This window comes from Cherax quadricarinatus, chromosome 11, assembly GCF_038502225.1.
Source record: "Cherax quadricarinatus isolate ZL_2023a chromosome 11, ASM3850222v1, whole genome shotgun sequence".
In the NCBI taxonomy this organism is placed as follows: domain Eukaryota; kingdom Metazoa; phylum Arthropoda; class Malacostraca; order Decapoda; family Parastacidae; genus Cherax; species Cherax quadricarinatus.
In genome coordinates this window covers 27,945,732-27,972,527 of record NC_091302.1, presented here as the reverse complement: position 1 = coordinate 27,972,527, position 26,796 = coordinate 27,945,732, and the positions used below count along the sequence as shown (strand labels likewise).

Genomic DNA, 26,796 nt, shown 5'->3' with positions numbered 1-26,796 from the left:
CGACATGTAGCGGTCGGGGAAGGCTCTTCCCCGACGAAACTCGAGATGTGTTGTCTTCGTACAACTGTACCTTATGCAAACTTCTGCATCATATGAATGGGTGCGGCTTATACTAACAAGTAAGGTCGACACACACCTCACTGCTTTAGTATGATCACTAGTCTCATTCAGTCCTTCATACTATCCCCAGTAAAATTTTATTCCAAGAATATCCCCTTCACCAATAAGCTCTAGGCTTCTTATATTTATTGTAAACCCAACTCCAGATTTTGAGATCATCACTAATATAAATTTAGTCTTTTTAGAGTGGCTATAATAATTGAAAACATATTCTGTGCTCTCACACTTCTATACATTGCCCGTCATCGCTTGTTCTAGACATTTGCCCGAAAGTTGGTGATTGATATTTAACCGTAACCTGTTGGCATCTCTTTTGTGTTAGTGCATATATTTTCGTAGGAGCAGGCTTCTATCGTGATGTTTATTAGTATGCTAAAGAAAACACTTTTTAATGGAGGACGAAAAACAGTCCTACGGTATGTTAGGAAGACTTTCAGACTCTAACCCTCTGTTACTTCTTTAACGGATTGGTTTTGAAAATAATCATCATTGTTTAGATTAGCCAGGACAGGAATAATTGGTATTATACCGGCCATAGCAACAGCAACATCCATGCAGTGAAACAAAGCAATGGAATCCAAGATTTATCACTTTGCCGGTGCCATACAGGGAAATATATCACCTGAAACCATATTGGAGGTTACGCAGTAGCAACTTATGATCTACAGTGCTGTCTCATGGTTGGAAATTATAGTTAAAAATTTGTTTCCTTTTAGTTACTGTCAACCACCAGGCTCCTCTTTTTTGTGAATTGTAACAATACTAGACTCATTCTACAAAGAGAGTTATTTAGCCTGTGCTGGGAAGAAATGGGAGAGGTGAATACGAGGGGATGTTAGCTGGTCAACAGAGGTATATGTGCAGTAAGTTTTCTATTGTCCAGCCTTCCTGTCATCTCCCATAACACCGACTTAGATCTTGCATGTAGCCACGACGGTTGTCTTCTGGGATTTATATCTAGGCAGCTAAATGATCTGCCAGATCAGCCTTTTTTCTTGGGTAAATATTTCTACAGTGCCAGTGTGTTCTCTGGAGTCCACTCTTACAAAAGCCAGTTTTGTTTTAGTTCCCACTTCACATCGAGAGATTCTTCAGTGGTCTCCTACACACACACAAACACACACATACTCTCTCTCTCTCTCTCTCTCTCTCTCTCTCTCTCTCTCTCTCTCTCTCTCTCTCTCTCTCTCTCTCTCTCTCTCTCTCTCTCTCTCTCTCTCTCTCTCTCTCTCTCTCTCTCTCTCTCTCTGTCTCTCTCTCTCTCTCTCTCTCTCTCTCTCTCTCTCTCTCTCGATCTCTGATTGCTAGCTTTGTGGTGTACAAACCTGCTCAGACGTAGCTTCCAGGGATTAGCTAATTAACGTTCTCATACAAGTTTAATGGCTCCCGCAAAACGCTTTGCATATCTCACTGTTTCCGCCATTTTATGAAGGGTTCCCGCACTTCTATGGACGCCGATATTCAGGGAAAGTGTCGTTTTTGTTAGTGACTTTATTTTTTTATTTTTTTTTTGAAGAGAACACGGTTAATAAAGCAGAATTTGATGCTTTATATGACAGGGTGAAAGTGGTGAAGGCAGCCTTGATTAAGGTCACGTAATTGTCACTTTACGTGAGGGAGGTGCTGGGTTCTTTGAAATGTGATTAATCAGAATCCAGAGTTACTGAGTGGTCAGTTTGTTCAAAAGAAATTCCAGTAGAGAGTGTGTACCAGTAATCTGCATCACATTATACTATAGACAGACTCAGCCAGGTATCCAGGTAGCCACACCCAGTAATGGCATAAACAACTTGAAATTTTAATAACTCAAAATTCAGCTTCGATTAAAAACCGTACTAAGTCCTCAATTTCACCCTCCACTCCATTCCTTCCACTGTATTGTTTTCTTATTTTTCAAGATCCCAAGACGAGTTAATTGCTGTAAACTCTATCTTTACCATCTGCGAAGAAAGACTTCGAACGATGTAGGCTGACTGGATGCAAATTTGATAATTTAATAACATAGCTAAAGCAATGGTGATAACTGATCTCAACTAAAATACATGAAAGTGCTTCTTATGATTGGCTTCAATTCTCTAGCATTGCTGTGTTTTGCTCAAAGGCAGCTTCATATTATTATTATTATTATTATTATTTTTAGCCTGTGTTCCAATTTCCAGTTAAATTAAAATAATTAGGGTGATGGGTTATAAGCGATGACTAAAGAACGCCTCTTGTGATTGGCTTCAGAATTTCATTGTTTGAGTGCTTTGTAGAAGACTTAGATTCATTTAGAAATATATGGATTTTTATTTCTTTATTTTATTTAAGAATTTGTGGCATTTAATTAAGAATGCATCAGTACGCTGGTTTCAGTCTTTTAACGATGGTTAGTCCTACTTAAAGCAAAGTTAAATTTTTAATAGGCTATTGTAGGCTCCAATTTGTAAGTTATATTTATAAAAGAGATTTGAACGTCATTTTTTTCTGGAACACTAAAAAATATGGGTTATCAAGCTGAGAAATGAAAAAAACGCCTTTATTGCTCCAAACCTATGTCTAATAACATTATACAATTTTTTGTTTTCTGTTTAGTACGAGACAATAATTAAAAAAAAATAATCTTAAAAAAATATTAAATGCTCTGGCAGATCCACTAGCATGAGTTACGTTAAGACCAATCTTTGGATTTCCGTAACAGTACATTGAGGCAAAAAACCCACAAGACCATATACGCCAATAAACTCGACAAGTTTCGTCATTCATGTGTTGAAATTAATCCGTTGAAATACCTTCTACCAGTGTCAAACTATGTTCAGCTCTAGCTCTTGGACCCCTTTATTATTAATTTTATGATGAATAACTAAGCCCAGAGGGGCCAAGCAGCATCTAGGGAATGTAATCCAACAAAAAGTCGGGCAGCTCAAGAATGTGTATGAAAAATTCTTCACCAATTACAAAGATTCTTCACGACTGAGACATAGTTCCGAAAAATTATATAATTGGTTGCATTAGAAACATATACTACAGTCTGTTCAGTTTTTATGTCATGGACTAAGATAGATGGGACTGGGGTACAGGATAACCCAGGATAACTTCCTCGGATTATTCAGACAGGAGGGGTTAAAAGATATCTTTCTCGGATCATAGAGGAAGAGTGAGCTGGGATTACAGGAAAACTTTCTTGGATCACTGACGTAGTAAACGCTGGGTTTATAGGATAGCCAGTATACCTTTCTCAGTACACTAAAGTAGACGGGACTGTGGTTGTATGAAACAAGTGATACCTTCCTCAGATCAACGAGGTAGACGGGACTGAGGGATGCAATTAATGGCCAGGGATCGCACATTGGCGTAAACCATTTATTTCGTTTTCTTACCTAGTAGATCTTGCACCGTTTCTTTAACTACGTTGTTTGTGACGCAGGCCCTGGTGACGTATTCATCAACGTACGTGTTAGTGGCGCTCAGCATCGACCGGTATGATGCCATCACTCACCCAATGAACTTCTCAGGCAGCTGTGAGTATTGGAGCTAATTCGTGTTTCATGCTGAGTGTGTGTGTGTGTGTGTGTGTGTGTGTGTGTGTGTGTGTGTGTGTGTGTGTGTGTGTGTGTGTGTGTGTGTGTGTGTGTGTGTGTGTTTACACTCCTGTTCACACTCATAAATATCACTTAACTTTAATATTCTTTTTGCATTTTTCCCCACTCACCCTCCCCACTCACCCTCCCCTCACCCTCCTCACTCATTCTCCCAACTCACCGTCCCCAGTCACCCTCCCCACTCACCCTCCCCACTAACTCTTCCCACCCACCCTCCCTACTCACTCTCCATACTCATTCTCCTAACTCACCCTCCCTACTCAACCTCCGAACTCACTCTCCCTACTCACCCTCCCCACTCACTCTCCCCACTCACCCTCCTCACTCACCCTCCCCACTCACTCTCCCTATTCACCCTCCCTACTCACCCTCCCCACTCATCCTCCCCACTCACCCTCTCCACTCACCCTCCCTACTCCCCCTCCCCACTCACCCTCCCCACTCACCCTCCCCACTCACCCTTCTTACTCACCCTCCATACTCTCCTCACTCACCCTCCCTATTCACCCTCCTCACTCACAATCCCTTCTCACCCTCCCCACTCACCCTCCCAACTCACTCTCCCTAGTCACCCTCCCTACTCACCCTCCCCACTCACCCTCCCCACTCACTCTCCCTACTCACCCTCCCGACTCACCCTCCCCACTCACCCTCCCCACTCACCCTACCAACTCACCCTACCAACTCACCCTCGCAACTCACCCTCCCCACTCACCCTCCCCACTCACCCTCCCCACTCACCCTATCTACTCACCCTTCCCACTCACCCTCCCCACCCACCCTCCCTACCCACCCTCCCCACTCACGCTCCCTACTCACCCTCCCCACTCATTCTCACCACGCCCCTCCCTATTCACCCTTCCCACTCACCCACCCCACTCACCCTCCCTACTCACCCTCCCTATTCACCCTCCCTACCCACCCTCCCCACTCACGCTCCCTACTCACCCTCCCCACTCATTCTCACCACGCCCCTCCCTACTCACCCTTCCCACTCACCCTCCCCACTCACCCTCCCTACTCACCCTCCCTATTCACCCTCCCAACTCACCCTCACTACTCACCCTCCCTACCCTCCCCACTCACCCTCCCTACTCACCCTCCCCACTCACCCTCCCCACTCACCCTCCCCACTCACCCTCCCTACTCACCCTCCCTACTCACCCTCCCTACTCACCCTCCCCACTCACCCTCCCTCCTCACCCTCCCCACTCACTCTTCCCACTCACCCTTCCCACTCACCCTTCCTACTCACCCTCCATACTCACCCTCCCCACTCACCCTCCCTACTCACCCTCCCTACTCACCCTCCCCACTCACCCTCCCTACTCACCCTCCCTACTCACCCTTCATAGTCACCCTCCTCACTCACCCTCTCTACTCACCCTTCCCACTCACTCTCCCTTCTCCTCCCGACTCACCCTCCCTACTCACCCTCCCTACTCACCCTCCCCACTCTCCCTCCCTACTCGCTTCCCGACTCACCCTCCCTACTCACCTCCCGATTCACCTTCCTTACTCACCTTCCCACTCACCCTCCCTACTCACCTCACCACTCACCCTCCCTACTCACCCTCCTCCCTTACCCTCCCCACTTACCCTCCCCACTTACCCTTTCCACTTTACCTCCCCACCCTCGCTTCCTACTCACCCTTTCCACTTACCCTCCTCACTCACTCTTCATATTCACCCTTCCGACTCACCCTTCCCACTCACCCTCCCCACTCACTCATCCCACTTTTCCTCCCCACACATCCATTTCGCTCACCCATGAAGCTTACCCTTCCCACCCATCCTTCCCACTCACCCTCCCCACTCACCCTTCCCACTCACCTTTCCCATTTACCTTGAGCACTCACCCTCCCACTTACCCTTGCCACTCACCCTTCCCACTCTCCCCACTCACATTTCCCGCTCACACTCCCCATTCCCACTTCCACTCACAGTCCCCGCTCTTCCTCTCCACTCACCCTCGTAATTCACACTTCCCATTCACCCTCCCCATTCACACTTACCACTCACCCTCCCCACTCATCCTCTCCACTCACCCTCCCCACTCACCCTCCCAACTCACCCTCCCTAGTCACCCTCCCCACTCACTCTCCCCACTCACCCTATCTACTCACCCTTCCCACTCACCCTCCCCACCCACCCTCCCTACTCACCCTCCCCACTCACGCTCCCTACTCACCCTCCCCACTCATTCTCACCACGCCCCTCCCTACTCACCCTTCCCACTCACCCTTCCCACTCACCCTCCTCACTCACCTTCCCTACTCACCCTCCCCACTCACCCTCCCTGGAGTTTACCTGGAGAGAGTTCCGGGGGTCAACGCCCCCGCGGATCGGTCTGAGACCAGGCCTCCCTACTCACCCTCCCCACTCACCATCTCTACTCACCCTTCATACTCACCCTCCTCACTCACCCTCTCTACTCACCCTTCCCACTCACCGTCCCTACTCATCTCCCGACTCACCCTCTCCACTGACCCTCCCCACTGACCCTCCCTACTCACCCTCCCTACTCACCTCCCGATTCACCTTCCTTGCTCACCTTCCCACTCACCCTCCCTACTCACCTCACCACTCACCCTCCCTACTCACCTTCCTCCCTTACCCTCCCCACTTACCCTTTCCACTTAACCTCCCCACCCTCCTTTCCTACTCACCCTTTCCACATACCCTCCTCACTCACTCTTCATATTCACCCTTCCGACTCACCCTTCCCAGTCACCCTCCCCACTCGCCCTTCCCACTTTTCCTCCCCACACATCCATTTCACTCACCCATCAAACTTACCCTTCCCACCCATCCTTCAAACTCATCCTTCCCACTCACCTTTCCCATTTACCTTCCCCACTCACCCTTAGCACTCATTCTCCCACTTACCCTTCCCACTCACCCTTCCCAATCTCCCCACTCACATTCCCCGCTCACACTCCCCATTCACACTTCCACTCACAGTCCCCGCTCTTCCTCTCCACTCACCCTCGTAATGCTCACTTCCCATTCGCCCTCCCCATTCACACTTTCCACTCACCCTCCCCACTCACCCTCTCCACTCACCCTCCCCACTCATCCTCTCCACTCACCCTCCCAATTCACACTTCCCACTCACTCTCTTCACTCACATTCCCTAACCACCCTCTCCACTCACTCACCGAACTCTCAATTCCCACTCATCATCCGAACCCATCTATCTCCTCCCTTCCCCCCTCACCCTCCCCAATCACCTCCACTCTTCCTGCCCGCCCACTCACCCCACCCACCCTACCATTCAACCTTTCCACTCACTCTCCCTACTCATATTCCCCGCTCACCCTCTGTACTTATCTTCCACAATATCATTACTCTCCCTCCCTCCTCAGCTTCCCACTCACTCTCTCACTCACCTTCCCATTTATTTTCCCCCACACTCTTACTAAACCTCCCACTCTCCAATTCGCCTGTCAATCACCCTTATCACCCCTCCTTTCATTCTCCTTATTCAACCTCCTTACACTCCACATTCATCCTCTCCTTCAGTCTCCCACTCACTCATCTTCTCTAATCTCCCACTCACTCATCCTCTCATTCCCTTTCCTCCTCAACCTTCTCACTTATCCTTTCTACTCAGCCAACCCACTCACGCTTCACACTCGCCTCTCCACTCACTTCCCCACTCACCTTCCCACTCACTTCCACACTCGTCTTCCCACTCACCTTCCTACTCACCTTCCCTCTCACCTCTTTCAGGGAGGCGGGCACGACGGCTGGTGGTGGTGGCTTGGTTCTTATCAGCTGTCTTCGCCTCTCCCAGCCTCGTCTTCTTCATGGAGGCTCCAGTTGACGGTAAGTCACCTTCACTCACCTTTACTCGCTCCAGTTGACTGTAAGTCACCTTCACTCACCTTTACTCGCTCTAGTTGACTGTAAATCACCTTCACTCACCTTTACTCGCTCCAATTGACGGTATGTCACCTTCATTCGCCTTCGTACTCTCCTTTCCTCACTCCAATGGACGGTAAATCGTCTTTATTCACTTTCCCATTCACCTTCTCTAGATCAAAAGGACGGAAAGTCACCTTTTTACACCTTCACCCTCACCCTTCCTTGCGCTAGTGGACGGCAAGTCACCTTCACTAAATCTTCACTCTCGCCCTTCCTCGCTCCAGAGTACGGTTAATCACCTTTATTCACGTTTACCCTCACCATCCTTCGCTCCAGTCTTCTGTGTCACCTTCAGTCACCTTCCCTCGCTCCAGTGGATGTCGTCACCTTCGCTCACCTTCCCTTGCTCCAGTAGACGTGTCACCTTCAGTAACCTTTCCTCGCTCCACTGGAGGGTAAGTCTTTCGTTCATAAGAAGGAAGAACACTTCGGTAGGCCTATTGGCCCATGCTAGGCAGGCCTAACTCCCACCCACTCACGCCTACTCATAGCCACTTCCAACTTATTTTCAAAGCTTCCCAAGGATGTCAATGATGGTAATCGGGAGTTAGTTCCACTCCTCTGCATCTCTATTACCTAACCAGTGCTTTCTTACGTTCTTTCGAAAGATAAACTTTTCCAGCTTGAATCCATTGCTGCGAGTCCTTTCAAGGTTAAATATTTTTAGCACGTCATTGTATCCGGTTTATTTATTCGTCCTTCCATTTACTCACCACAGTCATATCCTCCTTTAATCCTACGCCTTTCCAGAGAGTGCAGATTCAGTGCCATCAATCTGTCCTCGTGGGTAAGATTACTGGTACACGGGATCATCTTCGTCATTCCGAGTTATGAATGTTCTCCAGCATATTTATGTCCAATCTGTATTCCGGAGACCAGAACTGTATAGCTTACTCTATACCTTACCCTTACCAAGACCACATGAAGTCGAAGTATAGACTGAGGACTCCTATTATTTATACTTCTACATGAAACCGAGAATTCTATTAGATTTAATGCGAGCACTTAGGCACTCTTGTCTTGGCTTAATATCACTGCTAACCAGAAGTTCGAATTCTTTATCACATTCAGTCTGACTGAGATTTATGCTCTTTATAGGTGCCATAGAAATTTTCTTTACTCAGGACTAGAACCTATCATTTGTCTACATTAAACTGCATCTGCCATTCCTCCGAGCACAGTTTCGACTTAACTAGTTCATTCTGTCATCTCTTCGTTTTCACCTTCCGTTGCTGCAGTAGACGGTATGTCACGTTTATTCATCTTTACACTGACCTTCATCTTCCCAAGCTTCAGTGGACGGTAAGGTAAGCACCTTCATTCATCTTCACACACATATATCGCCGACCTACTGACCAGGAGAGTGAAACATATCAGTGAGGCTTCTTACACCACTAAGGAACAGGAGAGTGAAACATAGCAGAGAGGCTTCTTACATCACTACTGACCAGGAGAGTGAAACATAGCAGAGAGGCTTCTTACATCACTACTGACCAGGAGAGTGAAACATAGCAGTGAGGCTTCTTACATCACTACTGACCAGGAGAGTGAAACATAGCAGTGAGGCTTCTTACATCACTACTGACCAGGAGAGTGAAACATAGCAGTGAGGCTTCTTACATCACTACTGACCAGGAGAGTGAAACAAAGCAGAGAGGCTTCTTACATCACTACTGACCAGGAGAGTGAAACATAGCAGTGAGGCTTCTTACATCACTACTGACCAGGAGAGTGAAACATAGCAGTGAGGCTTCTTACATCACTACTGACCAGGAGAGTGAAACATAGCAGTGAGGCTTCTTACATTACTACTGACCAGGAGAGTGAAACATAGCAGTGAGGCTTCTTACATCACTACTGACCAGGAGAGTGAAACATAGCAGTGAGGCTTCTTACATCACTACGGACCAGGGGAGTGAAACATAGCAGTGAGGCTTCTTACATCACTACTGACCAGGAGAGTGAAACATAGCAGTGAGGCTTCTTACATCACTACTGACCAGGGGAGTGAAACATAGCAGAGAGGCTTCTTACATCACTACGGACCAGGAGAGTGAAACATAGCAATGAGGCTTCTTACATCACTACGGACCAGGAGAGTGAAACATAGCAGTGAGGCTTCTTACATCACTACTGACCAGGGGAGTGAAACATAGCAGTGAGGCTTCTTACATCACTACGGACCAGGAGAGTGAAACATAGCAGTGAGGCTTCTTACATCACTACTGACCAGGGGAGTGAAACATAGCAGTGAGGCTTCTTACATCACTACGGACCAGGAGAGTGAAACATAGCAGTGAGGCTTCTTACATCACTACTGACCAGGGGAGTGAAACATAGCAGTGAGGCTTCTTACATCACTACGGACCAGGAGAGTGAAACATAGCAGTGAGGCTTCTTACATCACTACTGACCAGGGGAGTGAAACATAGTAGTGAGGCTTCTTACATCACTACGGACCAGGAGAGTGAAACATAGCAGTGAGGCTTCTTACATCACTACTGACCAGGAGAGTGAAACATAGCAGTGAGGCTTCTTACATCACTACTGACCAGGGGAGTGAAACATAGCAGTGAGGCTTCTTACATCACTACGGACCAGGAGAGTGAAACATAGCAGTGAGGCTTCTTACATCACTACTGACCAGGGGAGTGAAACATAGAAGTGAGGCTTCTTACATCACTACGGACCAGGAGAGTGAAACATAGCAGTGAGGCTTCTTACATCACTACTGACCAGGGGAGTGAAACATAGTAGTGAGGCTTCTTACATCACTACGGACCAGGAGAGTGAAACATAGCAGTGAGGCTTCTTACATCACTACTGACCAGGAGAGTGAAACATAGCAGTGAGGCTTCTTACATCACTACGGATCAGGAGAGTGAAACATAGCAGTGAGGCTTCTTACATCACTACTGACCAGGAGAGTGAAACATAGCAGTGAGGCTTCTTACATCACTACTGACCAGGAGAGTGAAACATAGCAGTGAGGCTTCTTACATCACTACTGACCAGGAGAGTGAAACATAGCAGTGAGGCTTCTTACATCACTACGGACCAGGAGAGTGAAACATAGCAGTGAGGCTTCTTACATCACTACTGACCAGGAGAGTGAAACATAGCAGTGAGGCTTCTTACATCACTACTGACCAGGAGAGTGAAACATAGCAGTGAGGCTTCTTACATCACTACGGATCAGGAGAGTGAAACATAGCAGTGAGGCTTCTTACATCACTACTGACCAGGAGAGTGAAACATAGCAGTGAGGCTTCTTACATCACTACTGACCAGGAGAGTGAAACATAGCAGTGAGGCTTCTTACATCACTACTGACCAGGAGAGTGAAACATAGCAGTGAGGCTTCTTACATCACTACTGACCAGGAGAGTGAAACATAGCAGTGAGGCTTCTTACATCACTACTGACCAGGAGAGTGAAACATAGCAGTGAGGCTTCTTACATCACTACTGACCAGGAGAGTGAAACATAGCAGTGAGGCTTCTTACATCACTACGGACCAGGAGAGTGAAACATAGCAGTGAGGCTTCTTACATCACTACGGACCAGGAGAGTGAAACATAGCAGTGAGGCTTCTTACATCACTACTGACCAGGAGAGTGAAACATAGCAGTGAGGCTTCTTACATCACTACTGACCAGGAGAGTGAAACATAGCAGTGAGGCTTCTTACATCACTACTGACCAGGAGAGTGAAACATAGCAGTGAGTCTTCTTACACCACTAAGGACCAGGAGAGTGAAACATAGCAGTGAGGCTTCTTACATCACTACTGACAAGGAGAGTGAAACATAGCAGTGAGGCTTCTTACATCACTACTGACCAGGAGAGTGAAACATAGCAGTGAGGCTTCTTACATCACTACTGACCAGGAGAGTGAAACATAGCAGTGAGGCTTCTTACATCACTACTGACCAGGAGAGTGAAACATAGCAGTGAGTCTTCTTACACCACTAAGGACCAGGAGAGTGAAACATAGCAGTGAGTCTTCTTACACCACTAAGGACCAGGAGAGTGAAACATAGCAGTGAGTCTTCTTACACCACTAAGGACCAGGAGAGTGAAACATAGCAGTGAGGCTTCTTACATCACTACTGACCAGGAGAGTGAAACATAGCAGAGAGGCTTCTTACATCACTACTGACCAGGAGAGTGAAACATAGCAGTGAGGCTTCTTACATCACTACGGACCAGGAGAGTGAAACATAGCAGTGAGGCTTCTTACATCACTACTGACCAGGAGAGTGAAACATAGCAGAGAGGCTTCTTACATCACTACTGACCAGGAGAGTGAAACATAGCAGTGAGTCTTCTTACACCACTAAAGACCAGGAGAGTGAAACATAGCAGAGAGGCTTCTTACATCACTACTGACCAGGAGAGTGAAACATAGCAGTGAGTCTTCTTACACCACTAAGGACCAGGAGAGTGAAACATAGCAGTGAGTCTTCTTACACCACTAAGGACCAGGAGAGTGAAACATAGCAGTGAGTCTTCTTACACCACTAAGGACCAGGAGAGTGAAACATAGCAGTGAGGCTTCTTACATCACTACTGACCAGGAGAGTGAAACATAGCAGTGAGGCTTCTTACATCACTACTGACCAGGAGAGTGAAACATAGCAGTGAGGCTTCTTACATCACTACTGACCAGGAGAGTGAAACATAGCAGTGAGGCTTCTTACATCACTACTGACCAGGAGAGTGAAACATAGCAGTGAGGCTTCTTACATCACTACTGACCAGGAGAGTGAAACATAGCAGAGAGGCTTCTTACATCACTACTGACCAGGAGAGTGAAACATAGCAGTGAGGCTTCTTACATCACTACTGACCAGGAGAGTGAAACATAGCAGTGAGGCTTGTTACATCACTACTGACCAGGAGAGTGAAACATAGCAGAGAGGCTTCTTACATCACTACTGACCAGGAGAGTGAAACAAAGCAGTGAGGCTTCTTACAGTGTTGCTGGTAGAAACTACAGCGCTACTGGTAGAAACTACAGTATTGGTGGTAGAAACTACAGTATTGCAGGTAGAAACTACAGTGCTGGGGGGAGAAACTACAGTGCTGTTGGAAGAAACTGCAGTGCTGTTAGAAGAAACTGCAGTGCTATTGGAAGAAACTACAGTGCTGCTGGATGAAACTGCAGTGCTGTTGGAAGAAACTGCAATGCTGTTGGAAGAAACTACAGTGTTGCTGGTAGAAACTACAGTGGTGCTGGTAGAAACTACGGTGTTACTGGTAGAAACTACAGTGTTGCTGGTAGAAACTACAGTGAAGGTGGTAGAAACTACAGTGCTGGTGGAAGAAACTACAGTGCTGTTGGAAGAAACTGCTGTGCTGTTGCAAGAAACTGCAGTGATGTTGGAAGCAACTTCAGTACTCATGGAAGAAACTACAGCATTGCTGGTAGAAACTACAGTGTTGCCGGTAGAAACTACAGTGCAGGTGGTAAAAACTACAGTGCTGGTTGTATAAACTACAGTGCTGCTGGTAGAAACTACAGTGCTGGCGGTAGAAACTACAGTGCTCTTGTAGAAACTAGAGTGTTGCTGGCAGAAACTACAGTGTTGCTGGTAGAAACTACAGTGTTGCTGGTAGAAACTACAGTGCTGGTGGAAGAAACTACAGTGCTGGTCGTAGAAACTACAGTGCTACAGGAAGAAACTACAGTGTTGCTGGTATGAACTACAGTGTTGCTTGTAGAAACTACAGTTCTGGTGGTAGAAACTACAGTGCTGCTGATAGAAACTACAAAGCTGCTGGAAGAAACTGCATTGTTGACGGAAGAATCTACAGTGCTGTTTGTAGAAACTAAAGTGATGGTGGTAGAAACGACAGTGCTGTTAGAAGAAACTGCAGTGGTGTTGGAAGAAACTACAGTGCTGCTGGAAGAAATTGCAGTGCTGTTGGAAGAAACTGCAATGCTGTTGGAAAAAAACTACAGTGCTGTTGGAAGAAACTACAGTGCTTCTGGAAAAACTACAGTGCTGCTGGAAGAAACTGCATTGCTGTTGGAAGCAACTGTATTGCTCCTGGAAGAAACTACAGTGCTGTTGATAGAAACTACAGCATTGCTGGTAAAAACTACAGTATTGCTGGTAGAAACTACAGTGTTGCCTGTAGAATCTACAGTGCTGGTAGTAGAAACTATAGTGCTGGTGGTAGAAACTACAGTGCTGCTGGTAGAAACTACAGTGGTGGCGGTAGAAACTACAGTGCTGGTGGTAGAAAATACAGTGTTCCTGGTAGACACAACAGTGCTAGTGGTAGTAACGTGAGTGTTGCTTGTAGAAACTACAGAGCTGGTTGTAGAAACTACAGTGTTGCTGGTATAAACTACAGTGCTGCTGATAGAAACTACAGTGCTGGCGGTAGAAACTACAGTGCTGGGGGTAGAAAATACAGTGTTGATGGTAGAAACTACAGTGCTGCTGGTAGAAACTACAGTGCTGGCGGTAGAAACTACAGTGCTGGGGGTAGAAAATACAGTGTTGCTGGTAGAAACTTGAGTGTTGCTGGTAGACACAACAGTGCTAGTGGTAGTAACTTGAGTGTTGCTTGTAGAAACTACAGAGCTGGTTGTAGAAACTACAGTGTTGCTGCTAGAAACTACAGTGTTACTGGTACATACTACAGTTCTGGTGGTAGAAACTACAGTGCTGCTGTTAGAAACTACAGTGGTGCTGGAAGAAACTGCAGTGTTGACTTCAAAATCTAGAGTGCTCTTGGTAGAAACTGCAGTGATGGTGGTAGAAACTAAAGTGCTGCTTGAAGTAACTACAGTGCTGTTGGTAGAAACTACAGTGTTGCTGGTAGAAACTACAGTGTTGCTGGTAGAAACTACAGTGTTGCTTGAGGAAACTACAGTGTTGCTTCTAGAAACTACAGTTTTATTTGTAGAATCTGCAGTGTTGCTGGTGGAAACTACAGTGTTGCTGGTGGAAACTACAGTGTTGCTGGTGGAAACTACAGTGTTGCTGGTGGAAACTACAGTGTTGCTGGTGGAAACTACAGTGTTGCTATTAGAAACTACAGTGTTGGCGGTAGAAACTAGAGTATTGGTGGTAGAAACTACAATGCTGTTGGAAGAAGCTTCAATGCTGATGGAAGAAACTGCAGTGCTGCTGGAAGGAACTGCAGTGCTAGTGGAAGAAACTGCAGTGCTGTTGGAAAAAACTGCAATGCTGTTGGAAGAAACTACAGGGCTGTTGGAAGAAAGTACGGTGCTGTTGGAAGAAACTACAGTGGTGATGGAAGAAACTACAGTGCCGTTGGTAGAAACTACAGTGCTGTTGGAAGAAACGGCAGTGCTGTTGGAAGAAACTACAATGCTGTTAGAAGCAACTGCAGTGCTCCTGGATGAAGCTACAGTGCTGTTGATAGAAACTACAGTATTGCTGGTAGAAACTACAGTGCTGGTGGTAGAAACTAGAGTGCTGGTGGTAGAATCTACAGTGCTACTATAAGAAACTACAGTGTTGCTGGTCGAAACAACAGTGCTCAGTGGTAGAAACTAGAGTGCTGATGGTAGAAACTATAGTGATGGTGGTAGAAACTACAGTGCTTGTGGTAGAAAGTACAGTGCTACTGGAAGAAACTACAGTGTTGCTGTTAGAAACTACAGTGTTGCTGGTAAAAACTACAGTACTGGTGGTAGAAACTACCGTGCTGTTTGTAGAAACTACAGTGCTACTAGAAGAAACTACAGTGTTGCTCGTAGAAACTAGAGTACTTGTGGTAGAAACTGTAGTGCTGGTTGTAGAAACTAGAGTGCTACTGGAAGAAACAACAGTGTTGCTGTTAGAAACTACAGTGTAACTGGTAGAAACTACAGTATTGCTGGTCGAAACTACAGTGTTGCTGGTAGAAACTACAGTGTTGCTGGTAGAAACTACAGTGTTGCTGGTAGAAACTACAGTGTTGCTGGTAGAAACTACAGTGCTGTTGGCAGAAACTACAGTGCTGGTGGTAGAAACTACAGTGTTGCTGCCATAAACTACAGTGTTTCTGGTAGAAGCAACAGTGCTTGTGGAAGAAACTACAGTGTTGCTGGTAGAAACGACAGTGCTGGTGATAGAAACTACTGTGCTTCTGGAAGAAATTACAGTGTTGCTGGAATGAACTACAGTGTTGCAGGTAGAAACTACAGTTTTGGTGGTAGAAACTACACTGCTTCTGTTAGAAACTGCAGTGCTGCTGGAAGAAACTACAGTGTTGACGGTAGAAGCTACAGTGCTCTTGGTAGAAACTACAGTTGTGGTGGAAGAAATTACAGTGCTGTTGGAAGAAACTGCTGTGCTGTTAGAAGGAACTGCAGTGCTGTTGGAAGAAACTGCAATGCTGTTGGAAGAAACTACAGTGCTGTTGGTAGAAACTACAGTGCTGATGGAAAAACTACAGTGCTGTTGGAAGAAACTACAGTGCTGATGGAAGAAACTGCAGTGCTGATGGAAGAAACTGCAGTGCTGTTGGAAGCAACTGCAGTGCTCATTGAAGAATCTACAGTGCTGTTGACATAAACTACAGTATTGCTGGTAGAAACTACAGTATTGTTGGTAGAAACTACAGTGTTGCTCGTAGAAACTACAGTGTTGATTTTAGAAATAACAGTGCTGGTGGTAGAAACTATAGTGTTGCTGGTAGAAACTACAGTGCTAGTGGTTGAAACTACAGTGCTGGTGGTAGAAACTACAGTGCTACTGGTATAAACTACAGTGTTGCTGGTATAAACTACAGTTTTGCTGGTAGAAATTACAGTGCTGGCGGTAGAAACTACAGTGCTTGTGGTAGAAAATACAGTGTTGCTGGTAGAAACTACAGTGATGCTGGTAGAAACAACAGTGCTGGTGGTAGAAACTACAGTGTTGCTGGTACAAGCAACAGTGTTGGTTGTAGAAACTACAGTGTTACTGGTAGAAACTACAGTTCTGGTCGTAGAAACTACAGTGCTGGTGGTAGAAACTACTGTGCTGGTGATAGAAACTACTGTGTTTCTGGAAGAAACTACAGTGTTGCTGAATAAACTACAGTGTTGCTGGTAGAAACTACAGTTCTAGTGGTAGAAACTACAGTGCTTCTGTTAGAAACTGCAGTGCTGCTGGAACAAACTACAGTGATGGCGGTAGAAACTACAGTGCTGGTGGTAGAAACTGCTGTGCTGTTAGAAGGAACTGCAGTGCTGTTGAAATAAACTGCAATGCTGTTGGAAGAAACTACAGTGCTGATGGAAAAACTACAGTGCTGTTGGAAGAAACTACAGTGCTGATGGAAGAAACTGCAGTGCTGTTGGAAGCAGCTGCAGTGCTCATTGAAGAATCTACAGTGCTGTTGACATAAACTACAGTATTGCTGGTAGAAACTACAGTATTGCTGGTAGAAACTACAGTGTTACCGTAGAAACTAGAGATGCTGCTTGTAGAAACTACATTGCTGGTGCTATAAACAACAGTGCTGCTGGTAGAAACTACAGTGCTGGCGAAAGAAACTACATTGCTGGTGGTAGAATCTAGAGTGTTGCTGGTAGAAACTACAGTGTTGCTCGTAGAAACTACAGTATTGATTGTAGAAACAACAGTGCTGGTGGTAGAAACTATAGTGTTGCTTATAGAAACTACAGTGCTAGTGGTTGAAACTACAGTGCTGGTGGTAGAAACTACAGTGTTACTGTTAGACACTACAGTGTTGCAGGTAGTAACTACAGTGTTGCTGGTAGTAACTACAGTGTTGCTGGTAGAAACAACAGTGCTGGTCGTAGAAACTACAGTGTTGCTGGTAGAAGCAACAGTGTTGGTGGTAGAAACTACAGTGTTACTGGTAGAAACTACAGTTCTGGCCGTAGAAACTACAGTGCTGCTGTTAGAAACTACAGTGCTCCTGAAAGAAACTACTGTGTTGATGGTAGAAACTACAGTGATTGTGGTAGAAACTACTGTGCTGGTGGTAGAAACTAAAGTGCAAGTGGTAGAAACTACAGTGCTCGTGGTAGAAAGTAAAGTGCTGCTGGTAGAAACTACAGTTTTGTTTGTAGAAACTGCAGTGTTGCTTGTGGAAACTACACTGTTGCTTTCAGAAAATACAAGTTGTAGAAAGTACAGTACTCGTGGTAGAAACTACAGTATTGTTGGTAGAAACTACTCTGTTGCTGGTAGAAACTACAGTGTTGCTGTTAGAAACTACAGTTTTGTTGGTAGAAACTACAGTGTTGCTTTTGGAAACTACACTGTTACTTGTGGAAAATACAGTGTTGCTGGTAGAAACTACAGTGTTGGTATTAGAAACTACAGTGTTGGTGGTAGGAACTGCAGTGCTGGTGGTAGAAACTACAGTGCTGTTGGTAGAAACTACAGTGCTGGTGGTAGAAACTACAGTGCTGTTTGAAGAAACAGCAGTGCTGTTGGAAGAAACTGCAATGCTGTTGGAATAAACTGCAGTGCTGTTTGAAGAAACAGCAGTGCTGTTGGAGGAAACTGCAATGCTGTTGGAATAAACTGCAGTGCTGTTGGAAAAAACTACAATGCTGTTGGAAGAAACTGCAGTGTTGCTGGAAGTAACTACGGTGCTGCTGGAAGAAACTGGCAGTGCTGTTGGAAGAAACTGCAATGCTGTTGGAAGAAACTGCAGTGCTGTTGGAAGAAACTACAGTGCTATTGGAAGAAAGTACGGTGCTGTTGGAAGAAACTACAATGCTGCTGGAAGAAACTGCAGTGTTGCTGGAAGTAACTACGGTGCTGCTGGAAGAAACTGGCAGTGCTGTTGGAAGAAACTGCAATGCTGTTGGAAGAAACTGCAGTGCTGCTGGAAGAAGCTACAGTGCTGTTGGAAGAAAGTACGGTGCTGTTGGATGAAACTACAGTGCTGCTGGAAGAAACTACAGTGCTGTTAGAAGCAACTGCAGTGCTCCTTGAAGAAACTACAGTGCTATTGATAGAAACTACGGTATTGCTGGTAGAAACTACGGTATTGCTGGTAGAAAGTACAGTGCTAATGGAAGAAACTACTGTGCTGCTTGTTGAAACTACAGTGCTGTTGGAAGAAACTACAGTGCTGTTGGAAGAAACTGCAGTGCTGTTGGAAGCAACTTCAGTGCTCATGGAAGAAACTACAGTGCTGTTGATAGAAACTACAGTGCAGGTGGTGAAAACTACAGTGCTGGTTGTATAATCTACAGTGTTGCCGGTAGAAACTACAGTGCAGGTGGTGAAAACTACAGTGCTGGTTGTATAATCTACAGTGCTGCTGGTAGAAACTACAGTGCTAGCGGTAGAAACTACAGTGCTCCTGTAGAAACTAGAGTGTTGCTGGTAGAAAGTACAGCGTTGCTGGTAGAAACAACAGTGCTTGTGGTAGAAACTACAGTGTTGCTGGTAGAAACTACAGTGCTGGTGGTAGAAACTACAGTGCTTGTGGTAGAAACTACAGTGCTACCGGAAGAAACTACAGTGTTGTTGGTATAAACTACAGTGTTGCTTGTAGAAACTACAGTTCTGGTGGCAGAAACTGCAGTGCTGCTGATAGAAACTACAAAGCTGCTGGAAGAAACTGCAGTGTTGACGGAAAAATCTACAGTGCTGTTTGTAGAAACTACAGTGATGGTGGTAGAAACTACAGTGCTGGTGATAGAAAAGACAGTGCTGTTGGAAGAAACTGCTGTGCTGTTAGAAGAAACTGCAGTGCTGTTGGAAGAAACTACAGTGCTGCTGGAAGAAACTGCAGTGCTGTTGGAAGAAACTGCAATGCTGTTGTAAAAAAACTACAGTGCTGTTGGAAGAAACTACAGTGCTTCTGGAAAAGCTACAGTGCTGTTGGAAGAAACTGCAGTGCAGTTAGAAGAAACTACATTGCTGTTGGAAGCAACTGCATTGCTCCTGGAAGAAACTACAGTGCTGTTGATAGAAACTACAGCATTGCTGGTAGAAACTTCAGTGTTGCCTGTAGAAACAACAGTGCTGGTAGTAGAAACTATAGTGCTGGAGGTAGAAACTACAGTGCTGCTGGTAGAAACTACAGTGCTGGCGGTAGAAACTACAGTGCTGGGGGTAGAAAATACAGTGTTGCTGGTAGAAACTTGAGTGTTGCTGGTAGAAACTACAATGTTGCTGGTAGACACAACAGTGCTAGTGGTAGTAACTTGAGTGTTGCTTGTAGAAACTACAGAGCTGGTTGTAGAAACTACAGTGTTGCTGGTATAAACTACAGTGTTACTGGTACATACTACAGTTCTGGTGGTAGAAACTACAGTGCTGCTGTTAGAAACTACAGTGCTGCTGGAAAAAACTGCAGTGTTGACTTTAAAATCTAGAGTGCTCTTGGTAGAAACTGCAGTGATGGTGGTAGAAACTACTCTGTTGGTGGTAGAAACTACAGTGCTAGTGGTAGAAATTACAGTGCTGGTGGTAGAAACTACAGTGCTGGTGGTAGAAACTACAGTGCGGCTTGAAGAAACTACAGTGAAGTTGGTAGAAACTACAGTGTTGCTGGTAGAAACTACAGTGTTGCTGGTAGAAACTACAGTGTTCCTGGTGGAAACTACACTGTTGCTAGTAAAAACTACAGAGTTGGTGGTAGAAACTACAGTGTTGGTGGTAGAAACTACAGTGCTGGGTGTAGAAACTACAGTGTTGGTGGTAGAAACAACAGTGCTGGTGGTAGAAACTACAGTGTTGGTGGTAGAAACAACAGTGCTGGTTGTAGAAACTATAGTGTTGCTGGTAGAAACTACTGTGCTGGTGGTAGAAACTTCAGTATTCTGGTATAAATTACAGTGTTGTCTGGTAGAAACTACAGTTCTGGTCTTAGAAACTACAGTGCTGCTGTTAGAAACTACAGTGCTGCTGGAAGAAACTACAGTTTTGACGGTAAAATTTACAGAGCTGTTGGTAAAAACTACAGTGATGGTTGTAGAAACTGCTGTTCTGTTGGTAGAAACAACAGTGCTAGTGGTAGAAACTACAGTGCTGTTGGTAGAAACTAAAGTGCTGCTTGAAGTAACTACAGTGCTGTTGGTAGAAACTACAGTGTTGCTGGTAGAAACTACAGTGTTGCTGGTAGAAATTACAGTGTTGCTGGTAGAAACTACAGTGTTGCTTTTAGAAACTACAGTTTTATTTGTAGAATCTGCAGTGTTGCTGGTGGAAACTACACTGTTGCTTGTAGAAAATACAGTGTTGCTATTAGAAACTACAGTGTTGGTGGTAGAAACTAGAGTATTGGTGGTAGAAACTCCATTGCTGGTGGTATAAACTACAGTGCTGGTGGTAGAAACTACAGTGCTGTTGGAAGAAGCTACAATGCTGTTGGAAGAAACTGCAGTGTTGCTGGAAGGAACTGCAGTGCTAGTGGAAGAAACTGCAGTGCTGTTGGAAAAAACTGCAATGCTGTTGGAAGAAACTACAGGGCTGTTGGAAGAAAGAACGGTCCTGTTGGAAGAAATAACAGTGGTGATGGAGGAAACTACAGTGCTGTTGGTAGAAACTACAGTGCTGTTGGAAGAAACGGCCCTGCTGTTGGAAGAAACTACAATGCTGTTAGAAGCAACTGCAGTGCTCCTGGATGAAACTACAGTATTGCTGGTAGAAACTACAGTGCTGGTGGTAGGAACTACATTGCTGGTGGTAGAAACTAGAGTGCTGGTGGTAGAAACTAGAGTGCTGGTGGTAGAATCTACAGTGCTACTATAAGAAACTACAGTGTTGCTGGTAGAAACTACAGTGTTACTGGTAGAAACTACAGTATTGCTGGTCGAAACTACAGTGTTGCTGGTAGAAACTACAGTGTTGCTGGTAGAAACTACAGTGTTGCTGGTAGAAACTACAGTACTGGTGATAGAAACTACAGTGCTGTTTGTAGAAACTACAGTGCTACTAGAAGAAACTACAGTGTTGCTCGTAGAAACTAGAGTACTTGTGGTAGAAACTGCAGTGCTGGTTGTAGAAACTAGAGTGCTACTGGAAGAAACTACAGTGTTACTGGTAGAAACTACAGTGTTACTGGTAGAAACTACAGTATTGCTGGTCGAAACTACAGTGTTGCTGGTAGAAACTACAGTGTTGCTGGTAGAAACTACAGTGCTGTTGGTAGAAACTACAGTGCTGGTGGTAGAAACTACAGTGCTACTGGAAGAAACTACAGTGTTGCTGCCATAAACTACAGTGTTTCTGGTAGAAGCAACAGTGCTTGTGGAAGAAACTACAGTGTTGCTGGTAGAAACGACAGTGCTGGTGGTAGAAACTACAGTGCTGGTGACAGAAACTACTGTACTTCTGGAAGAAATTACAGTGTTGCTGGAATGAACTACAGTGTTGCTGGTAGAAACTACAGTTCTGGTGGTAGAAACTACAGTGTTGACGGTAGAATCTACAGTGCTGTTGGTAGAAACTACAGTGATAGCGGTAGAAACTACAGTGCTGGTGGTAGAAACTACAATGCTGTTGGAAGAAACTGCTGTGCTGTTAGAAGGAACTGCAGTGCTGTTGGAAGAAACTGCAATGCTGTTGGAAGAAACTACAGTGCTGTTGGTAGAAACTACAGTGCTGATGGAAAAACTACAGTGCTGTTGGAAGAAACTACAGTGCTGATTGAAGAAACTGCAGTGCTGTTGGAAGCAACTGCAGTGCTCTTGAAGAATCTACAGTGCTGTTGACATAAACTACAGTATTGCTGGTAGAAACTACAGTATTGCTGGTAGAAACTACAGTGTTGCCGTAGAAACTACAGTGCTGCTTGTAGAAACTACAATGCTGGTGCTATAAACTACAATGCTGTTGGTAGAAACTACAGTGCTGGCGAAAGAAACTACATTGCTGGTGGTAGAAACTAGAGTGTTGCTGGTAGAAACTACAGTGTTGCTCGTAGAAACTACAGTGTTGATTGTAGAAATAACAGTGCTGGTGGTAGAAATTATAGTGTTGCTGGTAGAAACTACAGTGCTAGTGGTTGAAACTACAGTGCTGGTGGTAGAAACTACAGTGCTACTGGTATAAACTACAGTGTTGCTGGTAGAAACTACAGAGCTAGTGGTTCAAACTACAGTGCTGGTGGTAGAAACTACAGTGCTACTGGTATAAACTACAGTGTTGCTGGTAGAAACTACAGTGTTGCTGGTAGAAACTACACTGCTGGCGATAGAAACTACAGTGCTTGTAGTAGAAAATACAGTGTCGCTGGTAGAAACTACAGTGTTGCTGGTAGTAACTACATTGTTGCTGGTAGAAACAACAGTGCTGGTGGTAGAAACTACAGTGTTGCTGGTAGAAGCAACAGTGTTGGTTGTAGAAACTACAGTGTTACTGGTAGAAACTACAGTTCTGGTCGTAGAAACTACAGTGCTCGTGGTAGAAAATACTGTGCTGGTGATAGAAACTAGGGTGCTTCTGGAAAAAACTACAGTGTTGCTGGAATAAACTACAGTGTTGCTGGTAGAAACTACAGTTCTAGTGGTAGAAACTACAGTGCTTCTGTTAGAAACTGCAGTGCTGGTGGAAGAAACTACAGTGCTGATGGAAGAAACTGCTGTGCTGTTAGAAGGAACTGCAGTGCTGTTGGAAGAAACTGCAATGCTGTTGGAAGAAACTACAGTGCTGATGGAAAAACTACAGTGCTGTTGGAAGCAACTGCAGTGCTCATTGAAGAATCTACAGTGCTGTTGACATAAACTACAGTATTGTTGGTAGAAACTACAGAGCTGCTTGTAGAAACTACAGTGCTGGTGCTATAAACTACAGTGCTGCTGGTAGAAACTACAGTGCTGGCGAAAGAAACTACATTGCTGGTGGTAGAAACTAGAGTGTTGCTGGTAGAAAGTACAGTGTTGCTCGTAGAAACTACAGTATTGATTGTAGAAACAACAGTGCTGGTGGTAGAAACTATAGTTTTGCTGGTAGAAACTACTTTGCTAGTGGTTGAAACTACAGTGCTGGTGGTAGAAACTACAGCGTTACTGTTAGAAACTACAGTGTTGCTGGTATAAACTACAGTGTTGCTGGTAGAAACTACAGTGCTGGCGGTAGAAACTACAGTGTTGCTTGTAGAAACTACAGTGTTGCTGGTAGTAACTACAGTGTTGCTGGTAGAAACAACAGTGCTGGTTGTAGAAACTACAGTGTTGCTGGTAGAAGCAACAGTGTTGGTGGTAGAAACTACAGTGTTACTGGTAGAAACTACAGTTCTGGTCGTAGAAACTACAGTGCTGCTGTTAGAAACTACAGTGCTCCTGGAAGAAACTACTGTGTTGATGGTAGAAACTACAGTGATTGTGGTAGAAACTACTGTGCTGGTGGTAGAAACTAACGTGCAAGTGGTAGAAACTACAGTGCTCGTGGTAGAAAGTAAAGTGCTGCTGGTAGAATCTACAGTGTTGCTGGTAGAAACTACAGTTTTGTTGGTAGAAACTGCAGTGTTGCTTGTGGAAACTACTCTGTTGCTTTCAGAAAATACAAGTGGTAGAAACTACAGTACTCGTGGTAGAAACTTCAGTATTGTTGGTAGAAACTACTGTGTTGCTGGTAGAAACTACAGTGTTGCTGGTAGAAACTACAGTTTTGTTGGTAGAAACTACAGTGTTGCTTTTGGAAACTACACTGTTACTTGTAGAAAATACAGTGTTGCTGGTAGAAACTACAGTGTTGGTATTAGAAACTACAGTGTTGGTGGTAGGAACTGCAGTGCTGGTGGTAGAAACTACATTACTGCTGGCAGAAACTATAGTGCTGGTGGTAGAAACTACAGTGCTGTTTGAAGAAACAGCAGTGCTGTTGGAAGAAACTGCAATGCTGTTGGAATAAACTGCAGCGCTGTTGGAAGAAACTACAATGCTGTTGGAAGAAACTGCAGTGCTGTTGGAAGAAACTACAATGCTGTTGGAAGAAACTGCAGTGCTGTTGGAAGAAACTACAGTGCTATTGGAAGAAAGTACGGTGCTGTTGGAAGAAACTACAATGCTGTTGGAAGAAACTGCAGTGTTGCTGGAAGTAACTACAGTGCTGCTCGATGAAGCTACAGTGCTGTTGGAAGAAAGTACGGTGCTGTTGGAAGAAACTACAGTGCTGATGGAAGAAACTACAGTGCTGTTAGAAGCAACTGCAGTGCTCCTTGAAGAAACTACAGTGCTATTGATGGAAACTACAGTATTGTTGGTAGAAACTACGGTATTGCTGGTAGAAAGTACAGTGCTGGTGGTAGAAACTTCAGTGTTGCTGGTAAAAACAACAGTGCTGGTGGTAGAAACTACAGTGCTGGTGGTAGAAACTACAGTGCTACTATAAGAAACTACAGTGTTGCTTGTAGAAACTACAGTGCTGGTGGTAGAAACTACAGTGCTACTGGAAGAAACTTCAGTGTTGCCGGTATAAACTACAGTGTTGCTGGTAGGAACTACAGTGCTAGTGGTAGAAACTACAGAGCTGGTGTTAGAATCTACAGTGTTGACGGTATAATCTACAGTGCTGTTGGTAGAAACTACAGAGCTGGTGTTAGAAAGTACAGTGCTGGTGTTAGAAATTACAGTGCTGCTGGAAGAAACTACAGTGCTGTTGGAAGAAACTACAGTGTTGCTGGTAGAAACTACAGTGGTGCTGGTATGAACTACAGTGTTGCTGGTAGAAACTACAGTGTTGCAGGTTGAAACTACAGTGATGGTGGTAGAAACTACAGTGCTGTTAGAAGAAACTGCAGAGCTGTGGAAGAAACTACAGTGCTGTTGGAAGAAACTACAGTGCTGTTGGAAGAAACTGCAGTGCTGTTGGAAGCAACTTCAGTGCTCATGGAAGAAACTACAGTGTTGTTGATAGAAACTACAGCATTGCTGGTAGAAACTACAGTGTTGCCGGTAGAAACTACAGTGCTGGTTATATAAACTACAGTGCTGCTGGTAGAAACTACAGTGCTGGCGGTAGAAACTACAGTGCTCCTGTAGAATCTACAGTGTTGCTGACAGAAACTACAGGGTTGCTGGAAGAAACAACATTGTTGCTGGTAGAAACAACAGTGCTGGTGGTAGAAACTACAGTGTTGCCGGTAGAAAGTACAGTGCTGGTGGTAGAAACTACAGTGCAGGTGGTAGAAACTACAGTGCTGGTAGTAGAAACTACAGTGCTGGTGGTAGAAACTACAGTGCTGGTGGTAGAAACTACAGTGTTGCCGGTAGAAACTACAGTGCTGGTAGTAGAAACTACAGTGCTGGTAGTAGAAACTACAGTGCTGGTGGTAGAAACTACAGTGTTGCAGGTAGAAACTACAGTGCTGGTAGAAAAATCTACAGTGCTGGTGGTAGAAACTACAGTGCTACTGGAAGAAACTACAGTGTTGCTTGTAGGAACTACAGTTCTGGTGGTAGAAACTACAGTGCTTCTGATAGAAACTACAAAGCTGCTGGGAGAAACTACAGTGTTGGCGGAAAAATCTACAGTGCTGTTTGTAGAAACTACAGTGATGGTGGTAGAAACTACTGTGCTGGTGGTAGAAACGACAGTGCTGTTGGAAGAAACTGCTGTGCTGTTAGAAGAAACTGCAGTGCTGTTGGAAGAAACTACAGTGTTGCTGGAAGAAATTGCAGTGTTGTTGGAAGAAACTGCAATGCTGTTGGAAAAAAACTAGAGAGCTGTTGGAAGAAACTACAGTGCTTCTGGAAAAACTGCAGTGCTGTTGGAAGAAACTGCAGTGCTGTTAGAAGAAACTGCATTGCTGTTGGAAAAAAAACTAGAGAGCTGTTGGAAGAAACTACAGTGCTTCTGGAAAACTGCAGTGCTGTTGGAAGAAACTGCAGTGCTGTTGGAAGCAACTGCATTGCTCCTGGAAGAAACTACAGTGCTGTTGATAGAAACTACAGCATTGCTGGTAGAAACTACAGTATTGCTGGTAGAAACTACAGTGTTGCCTGTAGAAACTACAGTGCTGGCTTTAGAAACTACAGTGCTGGTGGTAGAAACTACAGTGCTGGCGGTAGAAACTACAGTGCTTGTGGTAGAAAATACAGTGTTGCTGGTTCAAACTAGAGTGTTGCTGGTAGAAACTACAGTGTTGCTGGTAGACACAACAGTGCTAGTGGTAGAAACTAGAGTTTTGCTGCTAGAAACTACAGTGCTGGTGGTAGAAACTACAGTGTTGCTGCTAGAAACTACAGTGTTACTGGTACATACTACAGTTCTGGT

At 45.0% G+C, this 26,796-nt stretch overlaps 1 protein-coding gene across 1 annotated transcript in view; it reads left to right on the top strand.

The window, feature by feature from the left end:
- The window catches only part of LOC128687531 (cardioacceleratory peptide receptor-like), a 376,200-nt gene that overhangs the window by 135,503 nt on the left and 213,901 nt on the right, over positions 1–26,796 (top strand). Inside the window, exons 4-5 of the mRNA XM_070083861.1 lie at positions 3,527–3,620; positions 7,437–7,532. Coding sequence (XP_069939962.1) covers positions 3,527–3,620; positions 7,437–7,532 — 190 coding nt within the window. The remainder of the gene's footprint in view (positions 1–3,526; positions 3,621–7,436; positions 7,533–26,796) is intronic.